Source organism: Seriola lalandi, unplaced genomic scaffold, assembly GCF_002814215.2.
Source record: "Seriola lalandi dorsalis isolate HSWRI2012SDOR001 ecotype SW California unplaced genomic scaffold, Sedor1 jcf7180002053900, whole genome shotgun sequence".
In the NCBI taxonomy this organism is placed as follows: Eukaryota; Metazoa; Chordata; class Actinopteri; order Carangiformes; family Carangidae; genus Seriola; species Seriola lalandi.
In genome coordinates this window covers 176,195-194,250 of record NW_019524453.1, presented here as the reverse complement: position 1 = coordinate 194,250, position 18,056 = coordinate 176,195, and the positions used below count along the sequence as shown (strand labels likewise).

Below are 18,056 nucleotides of genomic sequence, written 5' to 3'. Positions count from 1 at the left end.
CAAAATTACTGAGGCTTCAAAATGGTTACTGGTGTATGCTAATCAGTGAAGAGTTTGTGAGGTAGAGGTTCCCACAACCAGCCCGTCAGGATAACTTCCCCCTCAGGCTTTAGCTCCAAAGCAGGATGACACCTCTCTGATCGCCATGTCGGAGAGTCTGTGTCTCATTACTTGTTTAATGCCCCTGCTAGAGCTGCACAGTCGCATCCTGGAGGTGTGAAATTACATTTCAGGCCAGGATCCTCTCCACCAGGACATTTTGGTGAGGAGTAGGTAATGAAAGAACTTTCCTCGCAAGCAACACCTCTCTCTCTGTCTCTTTCTCTTACTCCCACCTACCCTCCCCTACCTTCTCTCTCTATACCGGATCCCCAGACACTGAGCTGTGTGAACCCAGACAATGAGAACAGCCCGGAAATCCCTGTCAAGGTGCTCAACTGTGACACCATTACCCAGGTAAAGGAGAAGATCCTGGATGCGGTGTACAAGAACATGCCCTACTCACAGCGCCCACGAGCTGCAGACATGGATCTCGGTGAGACTTGACTGGGTGGAACCATACTGTGTGAAACTATTTAATTCCACTTGCATTATATAGTCTGAGATAAAACATAAAGTGAAAATTTGCCATGGCACATGATGTGTTGGAATACTGACAGAAGGGGAAAAATACAGTTGAGAGTGGGCAGGGCTGGGGAGTTATCACAGGTGTTTCATTGAAGACGAATGACATCAACAAAGGGCTCAACATCAGTTTCTGGAAGACAACCCCCTCCCTGTGACTGTTTACATTCCGAAATCAGAGCAACACTCTCCAACACTGACGTTAAACCTTACTGACAGCGCACCTACACTTAGGCTTACGCCCACAACATGTCATCCAATACTGAATGACTTGGCACAAATCCAGCTGACATGCACCTTCAAAGGAAGTAAATAAGACACCTTGTCGGTAGTGCCTGATATTGCTTTGGGTTTGTAGTTTTATACCTTTAGGGGCTTTTATAGGTTACGGATTTGGAGAGGATCAGTTTCTCCTTGTTGCTTTGGGCACCTTAAATCCCTGGGGGGTTCCAGAATAACTTTTCCACTGGTAGCACTGGTGCTCCCTGCTCCCAACTTTCTCAGTTGGTGGCACCCCTTTTTTTCCCCACTATGTTATAGTCAGTGTTAAACTTGACGTCAGTTCTGTCCGAGTCGGACTCTGCTAATTTTTTTTTTTTTTTTTTTTTTCAAATAATAAACGATTGCTGGATTGATCTTAATAATATGGCAACAGTGAAGTGGATTGTTTCACAGGTTTGAAAGTGCAGGCAGGCAGAGACAAATTGAGCAAGTGAGGAGGAAAAAGTATTCAAACACAATAGCTAACACAGCACCCGTGCACTCGCACTAATGCCACCATGAAACATTTTTACTCCCACACTATCAGAAAACAGTGGCATGTATCACTATTTTGGCAACAGTCTGGAGCCCTGACACTGTGTCATTTGTAGTTTATTTACAGAATCATAATCACATAATTGTCCGGCAGAAATATACAGGATGGTGTGACATTTTGGCTGCTACGCTTGACATCTTGCAGAGATTCAAAGAACAAACTAACACAGTACACAAGGTCAACATGACCTCACCTGCAGCACAACGGGACAGCGAGAGACAAACAATGGACATTAGACAATATGAAACTGTCATTTCCCAAAATGCCATGTGTCACACATTCACTATGGATGTTATTTTTCCTATAGAGTGGCGGCAGGGCAGAACAGCTCGTGTGGTCCTCCAGGATGAGGACATCACCACCAAGATAGAGAGCGACTGGAAGCGACTCAACACACTCATGCACTACCAGGTCTGTTCAAAACATGAATACTAGGGTTGCTAGTAGATTAAGCTATCACTTAATCTGCAAATTCGTTTGCTTGATTAATTGATCAATCAACTATGAAACACTGGCCATCACATAGTTGTGCTCAAGTTGCTCATTTTGTCCAACCAGAGCTCCAAAACCCAAAGATACTGAATGTAAAATAACAGAAAAAAGACAAAAGTAGACAATACTCACTTTTATGAAAGTGGTACCAGCAAATGTTTGCAATTTTAGTTTGACTCAGTGACTCAAACAACTACAATATGATTAGGGCTGCAACAGTAGCGCACAAGCTCATCTGGTTAAGGCTGAGTCCTAAAAAAAAAAAAACAACTAGTAAATGATCAGAACGTTAGAAGATTATTATCCTCTGTTCATCCAGTAGTCATTTCAGCTCTAGTTAAGGGGCAGTCTTAAAAGCTATTGCACTTACAAACCCAAAAGCTTTCTTAACCTTTTTTTTTTTTTTTCTTTAAAGAACTACGATTATCCAGTAGCTCAAGGACGTCACAGCAGACAATGTGGTGGAAGGACAGGGCACAACTCGTTCATATTCATAACACTCACCTCACCCCTGCCAACATTTTTTCAACCTCTGAGACACAAGCACGTTTAGTCAGCTGAACACGCACTTCAGTGCTTGTGTATTTTACAACATCTTTTGTTTTTTTCAGCTCATTAATACGACGACACGGGTCACCAGCCTCAGATGAGTCATCCCTTCCCTTTGACAGTCTCTGTTTGTCTCTTGCCAACATTTCAGAATACTTACTCAAACAAACAGAGAAATAAAGACAAAAGGAAATCTACATTTTCTCCACTAAAAGCAGGTTTTGATAAGCGAGGGATAGACTAGCTCTTATCTGTCAAGCAGATAAACAATTTTGCTCTTTCATTTTTAATTTCTCTGCCAGGTGTGGAAATGTTTGATTGGATTCCACGCTGGATTTGTATTAGCTGCATTTGGTGCTCATGCAGAACAGTAAGCGTGAATTTTGCTCACGCTGCAGATGACCTTACATCGTCTGCCGAGCAGTGCAGCAACAGTATAGAGTATTTACCTGGAACGACTGCACAGATAAAACATACCGACACTTGCAATAAGCCTCTGCTTAGCCATCGTAACTTCAAAACAATCAGCAGTCAGTGAGCTACACATGAAAAACACATAATTACTTCAACACGTGTGGTTTTCGGCACTTTATCACGGCAAGGCAATGTTGAGTTTTAGCAGGGCCAAGGCATGCTTGAAATAGTAGTTTAATCTACACCAAGAAGACCTCTGAATTCATTTAGTTGTACTGAAACTGCCTCTGTTAGTAACGAGTCACTGAATCTTTAATGAGGAAAGAGGTTGCCACTCACCCATTGTGGGTCTAGAGCGGAGTTCTGGTCTGTGGTAAACCTACTTTCCATTCCTTCACCTCGACTGCATTTGACATCTGACATTCACTTGACTGAATTTTACTGCAGTGCAGAGGAATTTCTACTTTTTTCACAAAATCCTCTTACATTTTGTTCCTCTTTTGTAGTTGAAGTTATTGTTAGTGATTAATGCTGTGCTGTCTGTGTTTCTATCTAGCTGATGATGATAGATTTTTACAGTGTGTTTTCCTTGAACTAAAGGCCAGCCATTCATAAGCTGATTGTAATTATTGTGACTCACCTGCCCATGGCAGACTTTCATGAATCATTATTTCACAAATACCTTGGTCCTTGGATTTTAATCTCAAAGAATTTTTCTAAATTCTAGCAGTGATTACTTTTGACCATCAGCTGCAAGCTACGAATTAATAAAAAATAATATACAGGCTTTACCTTTGTCTCCCAGGTGTCTGAGCGATGTGTAGTGGCCTTGGTGCCCAAACAGATGTCCTCTTTCAACATTCCTTCTTCAGCCAGCTTCCCACGCAGCATCAGCAGATATGGTCAGTACTGTTTAAGAAATACAAATGCTTAATATTCACCCGACATACAGCAGTGCTGCACCATCTGTTGCTGTCACTCATCAGTCTGTTGGAAAGCACATCATCGCACACTAGCACATCATACAGAGATGCAACATGAGTTTCACAAATATTCAATGGCACAAAATCAAGACAAATTCTGTCTATGACTACAGTATGTTTAGACAAGCAGATCAAATGTGTATTATTTCAAATAATCAACCATGTGGTGTATGTTCATGTTCTATGTGGGATGGGAAATACATTCTTATCACTTTAGATTCCTATACATCACAATTCAAGTCGTGTCTTTGAAACCACAGCTCACACTTTCACATTAGCTTCAAGTGGTTTCTTTAAAAAACACGACACAAAACAAGAGGAAGAGCAGAAAAATAAAGCGAGGAACAGGGCATGGATAGATAGCATGCCTTCAGTGAGTGCATGTCTGTATCATTACTATGACAACCAGTGAAATAATGACAGCAAATGATTATACAGTCCAAACACACACATCCAGCCTGCCCACTTGCAGGTTACAAAGAAAACAGTCTGTCTTAAATTCAGATCTGAGAAACAAAAAGGATTTTCTCTCCATTTGAGCGTGACCTTGATGACCCTGACGACCAGACAAGATATATTCTACTTACAAACTGCATTTAGAACATTTTAGAATATATATTTCTTTTATATCTCAAATTTTGACCATCTAGGTGTGGATGTACCCTTCCGCTCCACCCCCACCAGCCCAGACAGCCCCCACTCCCGTGTGCCCATGCTGACCCCCGACCTGGAGAGCGGGGTCAAAGTTTGGCACTTAGTCAAGAACCACGACCACGGGGACCAGAAAGAGGGAGAGCGAGGCAGCAAGATGGTGTCTGAGATCTACCTGACGAGGCTACTAGCAACAAAGGTTCAATATATGACATAAACTATATTGTAGTAACAATATCCTGCAGTAACGTAAGGGAAGACAGCATGTCAGTTCATACAGTAGGATTAGATTTAAGAACAAATTTTTAACTGTGGTCCTTGCGTGTGTTCATTTTGGTTTTCTGGAGGAACTATGAGTCTTAACTTCGTATGCTGTTCTCTTCAGGGCACACTGCAGAAGTTTGTGGACGACCTGTTTGAGACTCTGTTCAGCACAGTGTGTCGGGGCACCGCCCTGCCTCTCGCAATCAAATACATGTTTGACTTTCTGGATGAGCAGGCTGACAGACACGGCATCCACGACATGGATGTTCGCCACACGTGGAAGAGCAACTGGTGAGAGGGATTTCTGACGCACTGCTGACGCTCATTTATATGCAAAGAAAAAAGACCTGATCACCCCAGTTTTAAGCTGCTTGCAGTGGCTTCCAGCAGAACTCACAATTTATTTTTAGATTGTACTCATCACCAACAGAGCAGACCTGACCTGACACCTGGACCTGTCTTTGTGTCTGCCTTTAAAACCCTCATTTCAAACATTCAAACATTCACTTGATTCCTGTTTTTGCTATTTTATAGTGATGATTATTCTATTGTTATTACTTTAAAGTTACTACAATAACTTGTTTTTCATATCTATTCTCTTGTGTTTCATTTTGTTTCGGCTATTTTATACCACCATAGTTTTTAAAGTCTTTTTAACTACATCTTCAGTTTATTCTCATACTTGATTGAATAATATAGAGAATGTGGAGTCAATAAAAGGACTCATCAAATACAAACTGAAAAGGAACATTTTGCACACGAGTTAAATTATTGTCTAAAATATTTCTTTCTACTTTTTTCCATTATCTGCAGCCTGCCGCTGCGTTTTTGGGTAAACGTGATCAAGAATCCCCAGTTTGTGTTTGACATCCATAAAAGCAGCATCACGGACGCCTGTCTTTCTGTGGTGGCCCAGACCTTTATGGATTCTTGCTCGACGTCTGAACACCGTCTGGGCAAAGACTCACCCTCCACCAAACTACTCTATGCCAAGGACATACCGCATTACAAAAGCTGGGTAGAAAGGTGTGTATGTGCGCTTTTGTGTGTGTGTGTGTTGGTGAAGAATCAGAGCCTGTGTTTTAGGTAAAAGTAAGAAGTAAGATTAAGTGTTCCTGGGATTAGGCTTGTTATGTTAAAGGTTATTGTTAGTTTTGCTTTAAGATTTGCTTTTAGGAGTAAGATGAGACTTAATATTCTGAATAAAATGAGAATCATGATTTTCTCCCTCAGAACTGTCTCTGTAATCATGTTGTGTAGCGTGAGTGTTTTTTTTGTAACCTTGATAGCTTCATCATGTTATATTTTGTGGCAGTTTCCATTTGTGGTGCAACCAATGTTCAGCAGCTGCATCAGAACATTGGTTGCTGTCAGAATTGACGGATGAATTTATTTACTCTCACTTACAATCACCAGAGAGATTCTCTTCATTTTGAGTGCTTGGTTTGTTCATAAAGTTGTGAATTCTTGATTGGTGTTAATACAATTACTCAGGAACAAACACAGACAGAATTAATACTGTATGTAGTCAAGTGAAGGTCTTTATAAGTACAGTCTGTGTGTAAGTGTGGGAGTATTTCTAAATGACTGAACTTGTGAGTGACACATTTCTTTATCTTCCTGCCAAAACACCTCTGATTTTCAGACACTTGGATATTCTTTGACTTTTCACAACAACAAACTAAATCCAAGTGAAGAGAAAAGCTCTGGTGTGCACGGCTGTGCCCTTGACACTGACTGTGTGTCTCCTCTCAGGTATTATGCTGACATCAACCGCCTGCCTGCCATCAGTGATCAGGATATGAATGCCTATCTGGCTGAACAGGCTCGCCTTCACTCCAGTGAGTTCAATGTGCTCAGTGCCCTCCATGAGATCTACACTTACGTCAGCAAGTACAGCCAAGAGGTGAGGCCCAGTCAACACACTGGAACATGGAAATGAACTTCTGGTGTGGTTAGCTGACTGAAGTTAGCATTTTTTGATATTAAAGCAGCTATAATATTTTTTTTTTTAATTTTTAAATTTTTTATTTATCAACAATGGATCAAATGACTGTGTGTAATGTAACTGTGTAACTTGTAGTGATGAAATCACAGAGAATCATCACCCAACTCTTGCAGTTCCCCACAGCTTATTGCATTTTAATGTCTTTCATCTCATTGTTTTGATTTCACGGCTCGCTACTTGTTTACATTGGTTCGCCCTCCCAATGTCATTTCTAGCCACAGCAAGCAGCTGTCTTCATTGAACAGCTCTGATAAATTTCCTGTACACTACCTGCTCAGCACCAAACAGCAAACAGGGAAAATCATCGTCTCGCTGGAGAACATAGTGGAGCATTAAGCGGCTAAAAAGCCAGATGTTTCCCTTGTGAGCTGGTAGAGTCTGATGTAAAAGAAGAGTGAATGTTTGACTTCAATTAGTCCAGTGGACACAAACACAACTGAGAGCCACTGTTGCTCTGTGTCTGTTGCATGTGTAGATAGGCAATTGTTTGCTAACGAGTTCACCATCACAACTTTGGAAGGTTATTGTGTGTCAATGTTGTCAGCTTGTCGCGCTGCCCCCAAGTGGCCAAAAATGTATATTTCTTAATTAATTAATGCATGTTTACAGGCTCATAGATTGAGCTGAAATTAATGATTATTCTTGATTAATGTGTAGATTGATTTTCAATTAATCAATTAATGGCTTTAGTATCTAAAATGTCATAGAATAGTGAAAAATGCCCATCACAGTTTCCAAAAACGGGGTCTTCAAATTGCTTGCATTGCCAGCTGACAGAAACCCAAAGACATTTTGATATTATGCATTATATATTTATTATTAATCAAATCAGTGATGATTCATTCAAATGAATCTGCAAAAATAATATAAAGACTAAACTTTCATCAAGTGCAGTAAAACACACTATATTTCATCGTCAAAATAGCATAAGCAGTTGAAGCTGTTAGTTTTGTCGGTCTGTTGTGTATTTGTTTGATTCAAAATGTGTATGTTCATACTTGTATGATTCCTGTTGCTTACCAGTGGTATGCCTCATGTGGTTTCACAGTTTGTGCCCATGTGTGTGTTTCTATGTGTGTGTTTTAGATCATTGAGGCACTGGAGCAGGACGAACAGGCCCAGAAGCAAAAGTTGGCGTATAAAGTGGAGCAGATCATCTCAGTCATGTCTGCAGAGAGCTGAGACAGACACACACACACACACACACACACGCACACGCACACGCACACACACACACACACACACACACACACACACACACACACACACACCTACATACAGTCAATAAACACACACTACACACACACACATCAAACCATACTATTAACAGAAGAGTTCTAAACCCATCAGCAACACATGGGCACATATAGGATTACACATAAACACATACTGATGTACACAGATTTTCTGGACCTACCGGATAAACAAACAGTACACACACAAAGAGCAACATACACATGCAAAAACACACTTACAAATGTACAGACACGAACCACAACAATACATCAAACAGCAGATTGTCCCAAAGCACGACTTTTGAATCCAGTGTCATCGTTTTTTCAGAAGAAACTCCAACAGGCAAACATCCAACCTCTAAAACGCTCCTATAGAGACAAACAAAGAGGATTTGGGCCATGGCGGTTGCTGAATTTGCTGCCAATTCTCTTCCGCTGGGTAATGATTTGTCTTTGTAGTTGGTGCTTACACTAAATGTCATACAACGGCACTTGATAAAGAAGGACTCGACTTGAAAAGTCACTGGAGGAGCTCAACAAAGACAGAAGCCAATTTAATGGGACGGCACGTGTGGTGAGACGAGACACATAGTACTTTTTATATGTCAAAGATGAAGGACATTTGGTTGGACTACATATCACAGGCTTGGAGTGGCGTCGCCATTTGGAGCCATCAGGAGCAGAGATGTGTAACTTCATGTTGTTAAGCCTTTTTCTATTGCCTTTTAAAGGCTTAAAAAAGAGAACACTAAAGACTCTGGCATCATTACTTTTCCTTTTCCCACTTGAAGCTCCCTTTCATAAGTTCTTTTTTGTTTAATGAATTACAACTCTGCTGGGGATAGAACAGTATACATCGAATTTGTCATTGACAAGGTGAGTGTGCCGCTTTAATAATCCAACACCATGAGGGCATTACCTTCAAATCCAAAATATATGTAGATATATTTCCAGTCCCTGGCTTTTTGTGCCAAATATAATATGTTTCATTCATGTTAAATGCTCCTGTAAAAGCTATTAATAGTACATGCCATTGTACGCTAAAGATCCCATTTAAGATAGGAATTTTTGTACAGTGATGATCTATAGACCACTAATTCAGCCATTCAAAGATAAGTGGAGACCAAATTGAACTGTAGCAGAAAGCATGATTAATGATGCTATAAGCCTGATCGAGGATCAGATTAGCCTAACCCTGGCCAACAGTGCCGTTCCCTCACCCTTCCCCATCTCATCAGTCATTGTTTACATTCAGCATGATACTTGAAATGCACCAAGTGTACAATATATTGAGAACACCTGCTGCTCCTGAGGAGTAATCTGGTCAGATTAAGTTGGACGAGGGTTTTTATGCCTTATTGATTTTCCCAATAAATCCACTTTGAACGTAACCTGGAAATTAGACATAGAAAAAAATAAAAAGATGAAAAAGAATTTCTAATCCAAGAGATTTTGAGATGTGAGAGAACCTGCAGTTTAGGTGTTCCTTATATTCTGTACACAGTGCGGATATATGATTAATGATATATGTGTCTGGATCAGCAGTTGGTCCATGTAAAGTTCATTCATTAACGTCTGCTGCTTCACAGTGCTATCTTCGCTTTACATCCTGACTATTTTCATGTTTCGGCATATAATTCACACATTTTCATTTCGCATTCAGTGTATATTTGACCTGACTGCCTGTTGTCTCCTTGCTGCTGTATTTATAGAGTGCCATATCTTAACTTTAAAATAATAATTATCATGAGGAAAAATTCAGTTTGAGGCATCATGCTAATTCAGGGTTTCAGTTTTGATTGTTTCACCTATTGCGATGATGAAAGATGAACATCTTTCTGTGCTTGAGGCTGTTTCATTGTTCCATAAGAAGTCACTGTGGCCATCTATTAACTTCTTTATGGAGACTGCTTTTTTTTTTTACCATTTCAGTATCAGTGGGGTTAATGTACTCCCCACAGGACCTTGATTCATGTTAATCTAGAAGAACAAGATAAAATAAGATAGATAATAAATACATTTCCTGTTAAGTGTTGAAATATGACAGATAAATCATCTGTTTCATGTGTGTTTTGATGATGATAATTTATAAATGTGTTGTGCAATAAACTGTCAGACATTTAAACTGTAATGTTTTTTAAACTATATTATTGTATAAATACTGTACATAAAAAAACACTCCTATTTTGCAAGCAAAAGATTCACTTTGTACTGTTGTTATACATTAAATGCGCAGCTGATGAAAATTATTTTTGCCTTGTTTCTTTTGTGGTGACGCCACATAATTCTGAAAAGGTGCTAATTTCTAAATTGAAGCCCTGGCAGATAAAATATTGTGTACCATATTATTATTTGACACTACAGTCTGGACTGTGTGTTGACATCCTTGAATTCATACATTTTATAATACTGCAACATAGTATAACCACATCTGTTTGTCCACAGAATCATTATATGACCACTAATACATGACCACTGAGTTGCTATGTTTTGTATTTTGCAGACAAAATGCTGCTGCTGTTAGAGGTGAGGTTATTCTCAAGCCAATGGGAACTCTACCACACATAAATGGATGATCTATCGTAATTATGTTTGTGGACCACTAGCATAATAATTTAATAGTTAAACTGTTATTGAGTTTTCATGGGAAGGCTCTAAATGCCAGATGATGTCAGACATAATCGGAAATCCCAGGGGTTTATCCTCCATTCAACCTTTGTACTTAGAGACTAATATAATAGTTTGCCCCATGTACAAATCATGTTAGTCCTCTAATGACATCTCCAAATATGGAGAACAAAGTGGAGGTAAAACAAGCGATGTTCCAGCATTGTATCAATGAGAAATTCATTATCTAACAAGTAGATCACCCCATATGCTTACAACATAAGTATAACATTAAACATTATAGTACCATAAACCCTAAGCAATATTTGCAAGATGGAATGATTATTGCGTGAATAATTATTATTAGTAATTATTTTAGTTATAGTTGTAGTGAGGAACACCGGGAATTATGTTTTATTTTCAAAACTGAAATTTTCTTTTTGGAGTCCAATACCAATGAGAACATCTTAACATCAACTAACTATATATGTTTGGAGATTTTAGTGAAGAATAATTACATACGCTACATTTGGCAGAATGCACAGATATAGGTGCAATAAAGAAAATATGTTCCATGTCTTTGTTATATCAGGAAGTAACAGGGTTTGTGGGAAATATCTAAAAAAATTTTATCAAAGGAAGACAATAATTTTGACTGTGAGCTCAACTACTATGGAAAACTGATGTTTACAAACGCACAAATACTTGTCTGGCGAGAGAAGCACATTCAATACCAAAGAGGAGCCGAGCTTGTAAAACAACAAAGAAATATCCGGGAGAAAATGACAAAATCCCTTTGAATTCTAATAATATATAAATATTAAAAAAAAAAACAACTCCGTGTGATGAATAGCCTCTTGGAATGAAGAATAGTTTCTTCTGCCGTCATACTGTGACAGAATTTGGTATGGCATGTGAGCAGCATATAGGGGCTCCTGAGCACTTGCCATAAGGAGCCAGAATTTATTATTCATGTTTAACCCTCGGGGCGCTGGGCAAGCAGAGCAGAGGGGGGAGGAGGAAGGAAGGTTGTATGAATATCCAGGCCTCCCAACCCATACCTGTCAGATGCAGGTGGGGGTGTCATCAGCGTATCGAAGGGTCCTCTGTACACCTGCCAGGCTCTAACCCCTCGTCTATCGTCTCATCTCTCTTTGCTTGTCAGAGTGACTACAGTCAGCAGCCAGCAATTCCCCCTCACTTACTTCTCTCACTTACTCTCTCTCTCACACACACACACACACACACACACACACACACACACACACACACACACACACACAGGAGGATCATTAGGACTCAAACCTTCTCTACTGACAACTGAGCAAGCCGCAGGATATCTTCTTGATAGGCTGTGTAGCTGGATGGTACCAGACAGGTTTATGGATCTACTACAGCCATTAAAACCCCATTATTCTTCTATGAAGCGCTGACAGTTGTCATAATATCTCATTCTGCTCTGACCCATGATTGATGTAGCAACATTATATAAGTGACATGGAGTAAAATAACAGTGCAATTCTTAATTTCTGTGAAATCACTGGTTGAACACTGCCAGGTATAACAGACCGTCAGCTTCTCCTGCTGCGCAGAATATTTGATTCAGGGGGAAACGGACCTTACGCACAAACTGCAGATCTTGAAGAATAATTCAAACTATGGTATTAATGATGAATAGAGAAGGCCTTGGACTTTCTATTTTACCTTGAACAACCCAGCGAGTTTGTGTTAATAGTCAATGGCCAAAACTCTGCATCACTGTCCTCCAGCACATAGAAGGGTGTGGCACTAGCTGGGTTATATCAGATCGTATCGTATCCTCTCACATTAGAGAATTTGATGCCTTCATTTTCTGATACAATGGGAGGAATAAGTATGTGTGTCCTTTGAAATGACTTTTCTGTGTTAACTGCTTCTAAAAAGTGATCTGATCTTCATCTAAGTCATAAGTGTAGAAACAAGTGAAGAAACAAACACAATGATCTAAAGCTAATATCACACAAACAGTTATAATCTTGTGTCTTTATTGAACACAGCCACATGAACCCTTGGATTTAATAACTGGTCGAACCTTTGGCAGCAATAATCTCAAACAAGCTCTACTGGTAGCTGCAGATTAGATCTGCACAACATTGGGGAGGAATTTTCGGTAGAAGATTTACTTCCGAGTCATTGCCGAGCTGCATCAACAACTTCTACTGGGGCTCAGCAGGTGGACAGCCACTCTGACATCATCCTATGAAACACCGTCATAAACTTTCATAAAATTCATTTTCCCCTCGATGGTGGCGAGCTGTCCAGAGCCAGAGGCAGCAAAGCAAACACTTCAATCTCGTTTCATCAGTCCACAAAACATTTTCCTTCAGGGGTGCAATCATGTTTTATTTTCTCCATGGTGACCTGCCATCAACACCATGCTACATAATGCGAGTATGGTAGACTTGTGAACAGAGATGTTAACCAGCTCCAATTATTCCTTTGAGCCTTTAGCTGTTAGTCTGGGCTTCTTCTTTTTTTTACCTCACTGAACATATTGCATTGTGCACATGTTGAGTCATCTTAGCTGGACATCCACTTCTATGGAGAGTAGCCATAAACAGTTTGTCTGACTGTGGACTTATGAATATCTAAACTCTTTGAGATGTTTTTTTAACCCTTTCCAGCTTTATGAAAATGCAAAACAATTTTTGATTATAAGTCTTCTGTGATCTCTTTGTGTGAGGCATGGTTTATATCAGCAGATGCTTCGTGTGAATAGCAAACTTGAAATGCTTGAGTGGTTTCTTATTCAAAGTACATTTCTCTTGGAGTTTTTAAAGCTTTATTATTTGATGTATTTTATGATTATTGTAAATGTCTTTATTTCTTTGTGTCCTAGTATGATGTATTGAGTAGTTATATTGTCTTTGTTGTTGATTAGGTCTTTGTGATTGCTTCTTGTTATCAGGTGTCTCTTGAAAAAGAGATTCTCAAGATATTATCATTGAGAATGCCCGATTAAATAAAGATTAAATCAAAAATAAGTAGCTCTAACCCACACACCCTATCTTGTTTCATTGATGCAACTCCAGGTTTGCTAACTCCTGATTCCAGTAAGCTTTTGTTGATGCCATTAGAGGCCTAGACTTCACATATATTTTTCCCAACCTACACTGAATGTTTGAATGATGATGTTTGAATACATCATGATTTGCGTATCATTAATGAAAACATACTGTGTTCTGTGTTCAAACTTGTAACTTTGATGAGGATCTGACCACATTTTTAAGATGTATGATAGTAAACTGAATGTCTGGACTTTGGTCATTTGCACATAAACAATTTGAATACAACTTGGGCACCTAGAGCTATTGAAAATTCTAAGAGACATTTTTAACCATTTTCTGACATTTTATTTAAAAAAAAAAAGATGAAGCAATTCATCGAAAAAAATCACAATCATCATATTGATGTGCAACGAAAACAATAATTGGTTGCAGCCCTGCAATACACCAGCCCAACATTAAATACTACCTACTGATGTGTTTTCACTGAGACTCTGTCAAGAAGGTGTTGCCTAAAGTCAGTGGTAAATTTTGGCTGTAGTGTGTGTTGTTGTGCAGGATTGCATGGTAACTACTCACACAGTAAACAACAAAATACATTCCTTTCTTTGGACAAGACTTCTTCCCTTTATATATATATATATATAGTTTATATATACATATAGTATAGAGATACCTTTCCTTATGGTTTCTTGATCTTTTCAGTTGGGAAGAAAACCAGCAGCCACTGTCTGTGTATACAAACACAAATTTGTCACACTTTGGTTTTTCTCTGTCCATAATGTAGACACCCACTACTGTACAATCAAGCATCAAATTCTCTTAGGCATTGCTGGAACGCAGCTTTGAGGCTGTTGAGGTCTGCGAGCATCAGTCTCCTGCTGCTTTAATTAAATGCATACTGCATTATCACAGCACACACCATCAAACAGGCACTGATACGTTTGTTCTCACCAAGGACAAAAGACAGCTGTCCAAACCAAGAAAAAAAAAAATCCCTGATGACTGTGTAAGAATAAATCCTAAATGGCCAAACCTCAGCCTCTCAGAGCAACAACTTGTTTCGGGATTTATTGAATGAGCTAATCCGTGACGGCATTTTATTTCACCAATTTGCTGTAGTAATTTCTTTTGCGTCTGCTAGCAACGACATGGTCACTTGTCGGCTTTATGGTCATAACTGTCTTCATTACTCACTGCCTAAAAGCTGGAGTCTTTAAATACATGAAGGTGGTAAATGATTTCAGTTCCACCAAAATGTACAGTCTAAAGCAATAAATGACGCGTTTAATGATTTATTGATGAAGCTAATGTCCAATGGGTTGATCTGGACAGCACACCAGTCTAGTGGTGCCATCTTCTGGCCAAAGTTATCATCGCAAGCTGATGGTAACTGGCTGACAGAGACAGAATGACCATTCTTCATCCATTCATTTACTGTTTACACCAGTGTGAGGGATCATGTGAGACACTGTGAAAATGTGACACGGGAGAGAGCAAAGGGTAAGTATGTGTCATTGACAAAAAGGGTCTGTTTTAGCGCTGCAGCCTGAGGGTGTGTGTATGTCTGGAACATCTGCAGGGCTACGCAGCAGTCCTGGAGGTCATGACATACACCGTACAAAGACTGTATCCTGATATTGTGAAGAGAACCCACACAGGGACATCCCCGAGACACATTTTGTTTTGGGAAGAAGTGACTTCATCTGGACTGATGAAGGCACTTCTTTCTTTTTTCTTCTTCCCGCTCAAAGAACTCGCTGCTCAGTCTCAGAGAGGTAACGGTCAACATTTGCTGCAGTTTGAAATGAAATCCCCTCCCACTACTCCTCCTCCTCCTCCCATACCTACCCTCACTTTCCCCCCTTCTCAGCTTCTCTCTCCTGCACTCATGAAATCATTTCGAGACAGGGGATCCTTCGAACGTAGCCAATCGGTGAACTTTGTGGGATTTACGGCTCCTATTTTCAAAGCTCCATAAAATGTGCATTACAACGTGTATGTGTTTCTACAACTGTGTGTGTCTGCATGTGTTTGTTCAAATAAATTAACCAAAATTAAATTAACAACTGCAGTTATATGAGGACTTTAAAAAATGTCCTCACTACTAATTTAACAGAGAGCATTGATTGCTTTTTGTCTGTTCTTGTGACTTAAGTCAAAACAGAACCATGAATCTCTGAAGCAATATTGTTAATTATGGACGAGTGGCAAAGAAATTCTCTTCCCACAAAGGATTGCCACATTAGGAGAGTTGCTGTTTTACAACTTCCTGTTCAGAACTCTGCCTGGGGCTCTTACAAGTAATCCATTGCTGGTGAAATCTTGCTCTCAGACAGAATAAACACTGCTAACACTGCTTGTACTGCAAATATTTTGAAGATTTACATTTTAAACAAAGCCATAAGCAAAAGACATTCATAAGACACTGAACTCATTAATTCATCAGGCAAGCTTGAAGTTCTATGTCTAGAAATCCAAATAAAACCCACAAGTCTTCAAAGATTATAATCCATGACATATTCTGCTAATAAACTCTCACCTCTGGAGGATCTTCCATTTAAAGTAGCCAATAATTCATCAGCCAAACCTCAGTGAACCCAGGGGTGTCCAATTAACAACTTCGACTTCCATTACCACAAAGTAAGATTTCTTGGCTAGAAAATCAGTGACCTTTTGACTAAAAAACATCCAAGATGTGAAATTTACAGTCAGAATCGAGCCAGGCTGTTTGAAGCGCCTTCCTCAGCATGGTTTGAGGAGTTATATGCCATAACATTATTAGTAATGCTCACTGACATATTTAAAAATGTTGATCTTAAGTGCAAAATGAACCACCAAGATAGGCTATATTCTCGTTTATACCCTGAAAAAACTGTATTATAATAATAATAATAATAACATTTGTTCTAATTGTTCCTGCACTGAGAAAACAGGTTAGGTAGGTGTCTTTTTCTCAGCAGTTTGTCCCCAGACTTAAGAAAAGTCAATAAGCTTTTTTTGAATGTTTTCTTTTTGAGATCAGAAATAGATGCTCATGTGTGAATGCATTTGCTTTGATTGTTCCTGTCACAAAAAGTGTGTATGTGCAACAGAGAAAAGAAAAAAAACATAAGAAAAAGGTGGAAAAGGAAAGGAAAATTCACAAAATGTTTGAGAACAGTTCAGGATTTTTGTGGTCTTTAAAAGTATATGGTAAATCTAAAGGGGACTCCTGGTGAGAAAGTACAAACACAAAAGCGCAATGCTTCTCTTTTTTCTCTTTTGATATTGAACCCTGTTGCGTATTCTCCTGAGACATCCCATCACTGATTTCAGAAAGTATTTAACACACATGCTCCAAGGTGTAGATTCACAATGCATGGAACTAAAAAACACAACCATCAAATCTGGTTAAGACACACTTGCAAGTTAAAACAAAAATACACACTGCTGTCAGAAACAATCTATGACACCAGCAGATATATGGTAATTGCAATGTACTGTAACTGAAGAAACAGTGCAGCGGCTAAAAGGAAAAACAAGGCTGTTTTCAAACTCCATAAGCTGCAACAGATGTGCAGAACAGTCAATATACTATAAACAAATAAAGCAATTTGAAGCGAGGCCTATAGGATTTAACTCACAGGATGCCAGTGGTAGAAATGTTTTCCAGATTGGCTTTCTGTAAGGTCTTAGGAGGTACGCACTTGCTGTCTGTGTTGGTTTCCTGCTCCGTGACCATGACAAGCTACTCTGTGACCCTGAGCTACAGCCATTGAGAAGACAGACAGGAAACAGAGTGTCTAATGATTGAGGGTAAAGGCGTTCTGACTGTACCTGCACACAATGATTTATCATCACCATCAGAATACAGTAATACCAAAAACCAGATTAAAATAATAAAGTTTGAACTTGAAACCGATCTTACTCATGATCAAAATTGGGATATCTCAGCCTCTGACATTCATTTTTAAATCTGTCTATTGTGAATTAGCTTTATGGAAGAGCAATACCAAATGATGAAGCATTCATTTCAAATAAAGACACAAAAAACTAGGTAAAATATGAAAGTGTTAATTTCTTTGCAAGAAGAAAAGAAAAAACGGTGCATGAAAAAAACATAAGGAAAAAGGGTTAGTCCTGTTGCCCTTGGTTGAGGGTAAAAGGTCTATTCTGTGCCTTACTGCCATCTGACAGGAAGCTTTGATTCATGGGGACCCCAGTAGCAGAAACACTTAACTAGCTAACAGTCTAATGAATGTTTTACTGGAGTGACATGACTGCTGTTGTCCAGCTGTGCCCACTGTAATGGGCACGCTGCTGCTTTTTTTCTTGGGATTTTCAGCAAAGCTCATCTCGAGTCACAGTGAGGGGCCAATTGCTCAC

The 18,056-nt window shown here is 39.3% G+C and overlaps 1 protein-coding gene and 1 long non-coding RNA gene across 4 annotated transcripts in view; one reads left to right on the top strand and one right to left on the bottom strand.

Annotated features, from left to right (window-relative positions):
* LOC111652077 (plexin-A2-like) overlaps positions 1 to 10,286 on the top strand; it is a 74,256-nt gene extending 63,970 nt beyond the window's left edge. Inside the window, exons 25-32 of the mRNA XM_023402211.2 lie at positions 376 to 535; positions 1,749 to 1,852; positions 3,702 to 3,798; positions 4,530 to 4,729; positions 4,916 to 5,085; positions 5,608 to 5,820; positions 6,550 to 6,700; positions 7,889 to 10,286. Of these exons, the coding sequence (XP_023257979.1) occupies positions 376 to 535; positions 1,749 to 1,852; positions 3,702 to 3,798; positions 4,530 to 4,729; positions 4,916 to 5,085; positions 5,608 to 5,820; positions 6,550 to 6,700; positions 7,889 to 7,984 (1,191 nt within the window). The 3' untranslated portion in view covers positions 7,985 to 10,286. The remainder of the gene's footprint in view (positions 1 to 375; positions 536 to 1,748; positions 1,853 to 3,701; positions 3,799 to 4,529; positions 4,730 to 4,915; positions 5,086 to 5,607; positions 5,821 to 6,549; positions 6,701 to 7,888) is intronic.
* The window catches only part of LOC147819361 (uncharacterized), a 93,561-nt gene that overhangs the window by 51,306 nt on the left and 24,199 nt on the right, over positions 1 to 18,056 (bottom strand). For all 3 annotated transcript variants that reach the window (XR_015437002.1, XR_015437000.1, XR_015437001.1), the window contains exon 3: positions 3,689 to 3,805. This is a non-coding gene — a long non-coding RNA (uncharacterized LOC147819361). The remainder of the gene's footprint in view (positions 1 to 3,688; positions 3,806 to 18,056) is intronic.